The sequence below is a fragment of the Cryptomeria japonica genome, chromosome 4 (assembly GCF_030272615.1).
Source record: "Cryptomeria japonica chromosome 4, Sugi_1.0, whole genome shotgun sequence".
NCBI lineage: Eukaryota > Viridiplantae > Streptophyta > Pinopsida > Cupressales > Cupressaceae > Cryptomeria > Cryptomeria japonica.
Window position 1 is genome coordinate 118260158 of NC_081408.1, and position 10276 is coordinate 118270433.

A 10276-nucleotide genomic window follows, 5' to 3' on the forward strand; every position below is an offset into this window, starting at 1 on the left:
GGCCATTGTCTATGCAGCACCCAGACTTACCATTTGACCATGTTTTTTAAATCATTAAAAATTAAAAATTAAAATATAAGAAGTTTTTCTTTTTCAATTAATTATTAAACATGGTCAATGGTAAATTTTAGGTGCTGGGTAGATGTTGCCCTCGTAATGCCAAAGGGTGCGACATAGGTCAAAAGCACATGGTCGAGGGCGTAGGTGTAAAGTCGATGCACAGGTCAATGTTACTTTGTATGCAGGATGTGACAACCACAAAAGGAGCACACCTTTTATAGTGACTGAATATTTCACTATGAATTCTCACTAAACAATATTCTGATACGATGAAACAACCAAGATTAAATAAAGATAAATTACAAGCATAATAAGAAGACGAATATGAACAAAGTCAACATGGTAAATAAAATAAAATGAAGAGTGGTGGCGAGTTGCCTCCCACTAAACTAGCATGAGGTGTTGAAACTAAGTCGACACCTCTCTAATCGACTCCTAAATGATCTTGACAACTTGCATGGACAAGTATCAAGTAGGAATAGACAACTAAGTAGGCTTAGGTAAGCCTAAGTGTAATTAAATAAAATAAATACACTAACAGATAGTTAATCAATTAGAGATATGAAGCAATGTATGATGAAAAACCATTAGGTTATGAAGTGCATTGACATGAAGACATTATATGTAGATTAAATAATTTTCTTTAAGGTCTCATACAAGTACCAAGAGAATGGTATAGTAAAATTGAATCATACTTGATTATCAATGGACTTATGAGAAGTAGTACTAAAGCTACATTGTATACAAAAATCAACAAGGTCAAGTTTTTAATATTAATTTATATATTGATAATTTAATCTCTATGGAAAAGAAATATAGACATGTTCAAATCAGCTACAAAGAAAGAGTTCATAACAATATATTCATAATATATTTGTTATTTTTTAGGCTTGTTCCATCAAATGATGGAAATTGTTTTTATTTTTTTTATCTTGGTCATTGACACTCATCCAGTTTAGTAGTGTTGTCCTTGATGGCAACACACATCAGTTTGGGGTTGGACTCATAACTGACACTCACTTTTATTCATGGTTCGAACACAAGCATTCGACATTCAATGAACTGACAAGTCAGGGACTCTCGTAACCGGCAGGAAAGGGAAACTGGGAAACTAGGAACTAGTATGTGAGGCCGACATAGGAGATTAATCTGGCAGGTCTACAAGGCAACGATTAAAGGCATCAGTCTCAAAGTTTAATGAATTTATTTTTGTTTAGACCGACATGTAAATAAACTGTGTTGGTGTAAATAATTATTCATCATGGATATTATTACACCTTACTTAAGCTTACTTAGGAAATGCATTTCATAGTAGTTTGGGTATGAGACACTTGGGTGTTTGTGCCACATTGGGATAGTGTGTGTAGGAGAATTTCCACCTTTTGTGGACTTATCTTGTCATTACATTCCACATTCAGTGGGTGATCCACCTCATATGGAATATTATATTGTTTCTCCTACCTACCCACACCTATTTCCTACCTACCCTTGTTTCTTATTGAGCCACATGTCACGTTTGTGTGCTCACATATCCATATAGCCTTGCCTATATAAGCAAGCGCATAGTCATTGTATGTAACACTTGATGATCCAGTTGATCAGTATTTTCATCTTGATAGAATACAGTTTATTTCTATCATCTATTGTGTCTCTCTATTGTATTATTCATTGAGCCCTAGATCTTGGCAAAATCTCACATGGTATCAAAGCCTATAGGAATTCATTGATTAGTCTTTTGGAGACATTTTGGAGGCTTCAATTTTTGGATTTGGGAATCTTCATTTTTTGGGGGCAGCGTGCAACAAAGTGGACATCATGGTTGAGTCCGGGAGGCCGTTTCCATAAATTTTGACTATAAAGTTCACTATATTTGGTGAGAAATTTTATTTTGCCTATTTTGGCTATAGTCGTACTGCTTCTACGTGTGTTGCAGGTCTTCATGCCACCACTTCTCAGACTCCTGCCACCCCCGTAGTCTTTTAGCCCTCGTGTTTACCACATCGGCTGCCATGTTGTCCCTACAGGGCTTCCCCACTGTGTTGTTCCTGCAACCAGCATCCGTACAGTCCTTGCAGCCAGCGTCCGTGCAGTCCCCCGCTGGCTCCATGCTCCTAGCCCCCCACTGTGTGTCACCGGTTAGCACCTCCGGCATCTCTCCCCGGGCCTCTCCACCGCTAGCCTGACCCCTGTCACTGCTCTGACTGAGCCCTCCACTGCTGCCGAACCACCCTATCGGCTGACCTCCAGTAGCCCAAACCTCCAACTCCTCCATGACCACGCAAACCTAGACCCACAACCTCCTTGCCATGCGAATCTGGTAGGCCCCACTGCCACATCATTTGACATGTTAGCATCCATATGCCCCCAGTCAACAGTGCCACATGTCATTTTCATACTGTATGGACGCCAAATGGGCAAGGAGGCAAAATTTTTTTGATGACCAGACGGGCATGAAATTTAAGCCCGTCATTTGCTGACGTCAATAGTATTTTGAAATTTTTTTAACCCCCTCTCACTGAGATTTTCAGTTTTGCAGTTCAACTTTGGAAGGCCATATCTTGCTCATGTTTGCTCCTTTTTTGGTGCAATTTTTTTTAAAATGGGCTAGAATTTTGTGCTCTTTGCAGTGGTGGAAGAATTTTCTAATTTTGATGGATGGATTTTTTTAAAATTGTAGATCTTCATGACGGTACCTGTCTAATCCCCAATTTGTCAACTTGAAAGCTTTGTTTGGGGTCATTATACCTCCTTTTCAGGTGTCATTTTTTTTTAAAGTGTATAATTTTTGTCTACTTTCATAATATGCCATTTGTTTGCAGTGATTTTAAGTAGAAATTGTACTTTCAATATTTGGCCATTCTTGGCATATTTGGTACTTGTCTTTTGCTTGGATCTCAGTTTATATCATTAGCAGTATTTGTTGAAGTCTCTTATATCTCATTTTGAGAAGTTGTAAATTGAAATCAGAAGTCCACTTTGCCTAGTTTTGTAGGTGACCCATTGTATACGCACTAAGTATAAAGTGCCAAATCATCATTTGTAGGGGGGGTTTCTTGATTGATTATTTTGGGGGGGTGTCTTGTGTGATTGTGCCTCTCTCTATCTTATGTTTTTTCATTTTTGGTGCTATGGGCTCTCCTAAATTTCCACTTTTAACTCCTCGTAATTATGCATCATGGAAGATTAAGGCGTGGAGTAAATTTATGGAAAAAGGACTCATTCATTATGTAAATGGAACTATTATAGCACCACCTAATCCTAAGGCTAATCTTAATGCTCAAATTGAATGGCTTACTAAGAATTCTATGGAACTCTGGAACTCTTAGAAAGTATGTATCAGATGACCTCATTTTTCACATTGATAAGTGTACAACAATTAAAGAGGCTTGGGATATTTTTCAGAAATTGTATGGTCAAGTTGATGAGATTAAGGGCTACAAGCTTGATAGTGAACTCACAACTTTGGATCCCAAGGATTTTGATACAATCCAAGATTATGTTACAAAAGAAAATGAGCTAAGAGAAAATCTAAAGGATTGTGGAATTGACAAAAAGGATGCTCAATTGGTTTATAACTTGTTGGACAAGCTTCCTTCAGAGTATGCAACCTTTTTATCTAGCTTTCACACCCATAGGTTAGCTCAAGGTTCCTCTTACACTTCTCTCTCATTTGATTCATTCACAGAGATGTTGATACGTGAGCAATCTAAGTTGACCACCAGGGGGATTCTCAAATATTGAAAGTAACAAGCTTTGGTGGCTAATAAAAGGAATCAAAGCAATCAAGGAAAAGGAAAGAATCAAAAGCAACCTAAATCAAAACCACAACAAGATGGAGCACAATCTTCCTCTCCACAACAAGGTGATTCACCATTCTCACCTAAGAGGAAATCATATAAGGAAAATAATTTTTGTGGATATTGCAAGAAGTTAGGACATGATGAACATCATTGTTATAAAAGGATATTGATGAGTTGAAGAATCTTCGTGAGAAGAATAAAATTAACCTACCTTCTAGAATGTCTACATTGGCTTCTTCCAAGGATAAGGATAAAGTAAAGGATCACTCTTTTGGGATAGATAAAGGAAAGGGACAAGCTCTTTGTGCTACTACAAGTCATGATTCAGGGAGATGGCTTCTAGATTCAGGGGCTTCTCATCATATGGCATCTTCGTAGTCTATGTTTTATACATTGGAGCCTTGCCACATGCTACAGATTTTGATGGGCAATCATACATACATGGATGTGATTGGGAAAGGATCTATTTCCATTGGGGATAACTCCTTCAATGATGTTTTGTGTGTACCCCACTTGACAAACAATCTTCTTTCCATCTATCAAATCACACATGGGGAAACTAGGAAAACTATGGAGTTCACACCTGATTCAATTATCATTATAGACTTGGAGAGTGGAGATATCATTGCGACTGGGGTGGTTGATCATGCATCTCAGTTGTACTCTTTTTCACATTTTGGTCTTATTGATGAGGTTGATTCTTCCTATGTTGATGATTCAGATTTTGAGGAGAACTTGGGGCACTTCAACTTTGGGATTCTTACATGTGACCGCATTCTTGAGCCTTGCATTTCATCTCCTTCTCCTTATATCACACCACCTATTGCACCTGATGATGCAGCTAGTGTGATAGTTTTGGCTTCTTGTGATTCAGTACAGCAGGATATTTCATGTCTTCCAGTTTCAGTTGATTGGGATGGCTACTTGACAGACATTGCATGTTTGTTTGTGGAGTCCTACATTGCAGATTTTGGAGACATCATTGATGACATTCATCTTCTCTTTGATGAAGATGATCCTTCTTCGATTGTTGTGAGGGATCATTCTGACCCTCTTGTGCATTCTCTACATGATCAATCTTTAGAGGTTGACATGATTGTGGATGCTTTTGTCCAACAGTTAGAGGAGGTCTCTTTATCTTTTGAGGAGACATGTGAGTCTTTGGATATTGTTCTACATTTTTCTCCACTAGATCTTGGAATCCCTTTTTCAACAGCATGGTGAAATTTACCACCTTTAGAGGGGGTAACTTTCAGCATCGACATGGGGACACTTGAGCAGTTTTCAAAGATTCCTTTCATCATGAGTATTTTTCCTACATCTTCCTTTCATGATTGGGGAGACTTTATGGATACACCTTTGGTTTTGTTTCTTCCTAAGGGGAGGAATGTGATTTGACATTCGTGGAGCAGTTTCTTCATTCATGATCGAGCTTATATCATTGGTGTAGATTCCACATTGAGGGGGGGCTACCTTATAGGAGTTGAGAAAATACAACACCATAGGAGCCCAAATAATCTCTACAAGCTGGATAACCTGTTACAAGGAGAAGCAATGAAGCAAATCACAGAAAAACAAATACACAGAGAATATTCTCAAAAAGAGAGAGCTCAATATTCACAAAAATATGTAATGTGATTTTTACAATGAAAAGAAAGAACTCAACCTTTAATAGGTCAAGAAACCCTAAAATGGGAAAATCTAGGTTTGCACATAATAATTAATTAAAATAATTAATTATATGCACCTAAAGTTAGCTTAAGTGTAAAAGAGATAAAGGGAACTTAAATAATTAAACAAAGAATGTTTAATTAATCAAGTAAATACCTGAATACTCTAACACCCCCCCTTAAGCTAGACTTAGGGAGAAGGTAAAACGTAGAACAGCTACTGAAAGCAATAAAGATGGGTCCCGGCAACAAGGCCTGATCAGGTACCCAAATACAATGAAATCTCTATGAACTAGAGAAATAGAGAAAACCACATGGGAACAAAACTCTACTCCAAAAAGAGATGGAAAAGAATATCACTAAAGCATGAAGACCCTACAAACTCTGTCAAAGAATAACTACTGATCTGAAGAACATCCACTGAACTAGAACATGACCAGGTAGAGAAGACTGTAATCTGCATGAGTGCCCTCAAATGACACTACTCGAATCAGGAGGCAAACAAGGCAAAACAACTGAAATTGAAGATACAGATGGCATGAGAAACCAAAGCCTGAAGAGCTGATCAATCGAACCATGGAAGCATTAGAACCAACAGGATAAACCTCCCCATAATGCGAAAGTGGGAGAGGGACAGGAACACTAAAAAGGATAGCAAAAACAACTGCATGATGAAGAACCAAGAATATCAAAGGTGCTGAGACGTATCATCATGAGGTGAATGTCATGGAAGGAACACTCACTTGACAAAGGAAGATGGTAAACAAAGGCAAACATCAACCCCTCATGTCACTTGATCAATAGTGCATGTACAACAAGACACAAGATATGCAAGATTCCAAGTAAACAATGCATGATGGCACTTTATCTCAATGCATTTGCATAATTACAAGCTACAATGATAAGAAGACTAGAAATAGAAATGAGAATCAAAACAGAGACACCCTACTCAGAAAAGGGATCCCAAGACCTGAAACAACCACGATATCCACCAAAGTGCTGAAAAGAAAAAAATTGAATAAAATATGCATGGAGTAGAATTTGGAAATAAAATACATTTTTCTGGAAAGTACACAGCACAAGCTTTCCAAAAATATAAAGTTTTTGAAAAACAGAGTTCGGATGCTCATTCTACATCTCCCGGAGTGCAAAAAAGAGACCTCACTTTGACTATAAAAAAATATAGTCAATCAGCAAAATTGTAAAAAATTAATAACACCATGAGGCCGGCCTTAGAACCATCTTTCCGATGCCTATTCGTTTTCGAAAAAATGACTCTATATGCCCAAGATAGGGCCAAAAAACCAAACCCCCCCTGAAAAAGCCAAAAAAGGGGGTTTGGTTGCCTGTTGGTGGTCCGGTGGGCAGGGAGTGGAGCTTTGGTGGCGCTCGGGTGGTAGGGCGGTGGCCCAGTGGTGGAGCGGTGGCTGGCGGGCCGGGTGGAGATTTCCCAGCGACAAAGGAGGTCGGGCTAGGTGGAGCTCTGCCGGGGAGAGGAGCTGCAGGCGGTGGCTGGCAAGCGGAGCGGCAGCCAAAGGAACATGCAGCAGCCGGCAAGGAGCTGAGCGGGGAGCTGGCAGAGGGCCAAGGTGGAGCACGGTCGGGGAGTGGAGCTGCGGGCGGTGGTCGGCGAGCGGAGCGGCGGCCGTATGAACATGCAGCGGTCGGCGGGAGCGAGCAGCGACCGGCAGGAGTGGAAGCTAGGGACCAAGCAGCGGTCAGCGAGAGCGGAAGCTGGGGACCGGAATAGAACATCAGAAAGGGCCACTGGCAGGGGCCACAGAGGCCAGACTGATAGGTCTGACAGGCCTATCAGTCCGGTACCCTGCGGTACCCCCAAACCCCAAAAAAAACTTCCAAAAATTTCGGCCCCTTTTTTTTTCGCCTTTTTTTCAATAAATTTTTTTTAAAACAAATTTCGGCTTGCATGCCTTAAAAAGGAAAATTTTTTATTTTTTTTGAAATTTTTTTCTCAATCTGCGTGCCAAGGCCGTATGGCTTAAATCTGAGAAAAAAATGCTCCTAGAGGCTCAGGAACCAAAATAGGTCAAATTTTATATGACCATAGGTGTTTTCGGGCCTTTTGAGCACGATGGTGAGGTCCGTTTAGGCCCAAAGTGCTCAAAAAAAAATTTCAAACCCTAGGTACATATAAAATTCCATAAACCTCAGATCTGCTTCCAAAGCAAAAATTCTCAAAACAAGAATAGGCAGCTGTAGATCCAAGCTCTGATACCATATAGGAGTTGAGAAAATACAACACCATAGGAGCCCAAATAATCTCTGCAAGCTGAATAACCTGTTACAAGGAGAAGCAATGAAGCAAATCACAGAAAAACAAATACACAGAGAATATGCTCAAAAAGAGAGAGCTCAATATTTACAAAAAATATGTAATGTGATTCTTACAATGAAAAGAAAGAACTCAACCTTTAATAGGTCAAGAAACCCTAAAAAGGGAAAATCTAGGTTTGCACATAATAATTAATTATATGCACCTAAAGTTAGCTTAAGTGTAAAAGAGATAAAGGGAACTTAAATAATTAAACAAAGAATGTTTAATTAATCAAGTAAATACTCGAATACTCTAACATACCTAGCTTCTCTTCTTCTTCTCTCATATGAGGGGGACTTTTTCCTCACATGGGTTTTGTCCTTCACATACTTCTATGAGAGTTATTTGTATCTAGTTTTCATCTCTCTTTTGGGGGAGGGTTTTTTCCCATTGGGTTTGTCTATCTTTCCCCTCTTTGTGAGAGATTTCATTGCATTGGTTTGCATGCATTGCATTTGTACATGGGTACCTAACATGGCCTCGTAGTTGGGACTCATCTTGCATTGCTTAGTTGCATTGTAGACTTAAGTGCATTCCCCTAAGTTGCTCTTAAGGGGGTGTTTTGGTGTAAATAATTATTCATCATGGATATTATTACACCTTACTTAAGTTTACTTAGGAAATGCATTTTATAGTAGTTTGGGTATGAGACACTTGGGTGTTTGTGCCACATTAGAATAGTGTGTGCAAGAGAATTTCCACCTTTTGTGGCGTATCTTGTCGTTACATTCAACATTTAGTGGGTGATCCACCTCATGTGGAATATTATATTGTTTCTCCTACCTAACCACACCTATTTCCTACCTATACTTATTTCTTATTGAGCCACATGTCATGTTTGTGTGCTCACATATCCATATAGCCTTGCCTATATAAGAAGGCTCATATTCATTATATGTAATGCTTGATGATCCAGTTGATCAGTATTTTCATCTTGATATAATATAGTTTATTTCTATCATCTATTTTGTCTCTCTATTGTATTTTTCATTGAGCCCTAGATCTTGGCAAAATCTCACAAATTGTAATATCATTGTAAGCTGACATAAGGCATTTATGTTTGTGTTTGGGAAGGGTATTTAAGTCAGTTCGGTTAGGTTATTTTGAAATGTAATGGAATATAGTGATGTGATATTGTGCGAGTGATCTTGATCGATAGAATGCGACTGTGATATTTTGTAGTTGGTGTTGGATATTGGTTTAGAGGTTTGGGAAGCGAAACAAGATATCGGTAAGGAAAGAGACAGTGAAAACCAATATAGACTGTGCTTTAGCCAAAATTCATCCAGCATAGCAAATGCACTTTCAGAGTTAAAATTTTTGTTTGTAACTCCATATTTGGTGTTTGTGGTTAGTGAGGCTCCTTTTGTGATGAGTAGTGTGCTCTAGGTAGTCGGCCTTTATGCATGTCCAGGCCCCTATTGTAATATTAGTTCATTTGGCCAGTGGATAGATATTGTGGGTCATCAATCCCATCATGGTTTTTCCTATTTGATTTTTTCCACATATAAATCTTTGTGTTATGGTGTATGCTCTTTTGGTTTCCTCATTTTTATTTTCTATTATATTCTTTTATGTTTACCAGTTACTGAATTGCATTGTTAATAAGGTTAAAATTGATTATATGGGTAGAACATTGATTCATGCCCGCCTCTTAGTGTTCTTGGATTCTAACAATTGGTATCAGAGCTTGGTGCCCTGGAGAGAGTCTAACAACTTAAGGAAGATCCTAAATTTGGAATCCATGGAGATGAGTATGGAGAAACAACTTGAAGTAGCACTTGAGGACTATTATGCATAAAGGATGAAGAACTTGAAATTGCAAGATAAATTGACCTTTGCAAAGGGAGAGGCTATCATACGTTCAAGCTAGAAGGAAGGAACTTTTACAAAATTGGGATGATAAAGAGAAGGATGCTCTTAAGGAACAATGTCAGAAGTTGAGTCAAGAGAATGGTGTCATGAAGAATGAAATACAAGCCCTACCTATGAGAATGTCAAAGGAGATTGAAGATAGCAATAAGAATGAAGAAAACCTCAACAAATCTCTGAATGATAGATCTAAGGAATGCATTAGGTTGGCACATGAGAATGATATGTTGAGAACTGAACTGGTGCAATCCCAGAATAATGAGCAGGAGTTGGAAAGATTGGTAACAGTTCTAAGGGGAGATCTGGATACTACAAATGAGTACAAATATAAGTTTAAGGCCAATTCTACAAAAATTTATGAGATATTGAAGGATCAAAGGTGTAAGGGAGACACTAGAGGTCTTGGATTTGAGAATGGAGAAAACTCCATTACTGCAAATGCAAATGAGACAAATGGTTAGGAGAATCCACTTGTCAACTGGAATCAGAATACATTGGTAGGGCAACCCAATGCACATAAATTCAATGTCAGATGTTTT

At 38.7% G+C, this 10276-nt stretch overlaps 1 protein-coding gene across 1 annotated transcript; it reads left to right on the plus strand.

Moving 5' to 3' along the window:
- Nucleotides 1-2459: 2459 nt before the first annotated feature.
- LOC131874931 (glycine-rich protein DOT1-like) lies at nt 2460-7280 on the plus strand. The gene is made up of 2 exons (XM_059218889.1): nt 2460-2482; nt 6899-7280. Exons 1-2 carry the CDS (start codon nt 2460-2462, stop codon nt 7278-7280), a joined length of 405 nt encoding a protein of 134 aa, XP_059074872.1.
- The last annotated feature ends 2996 nt before the right edge of the window (nt 7281-10276 follow it).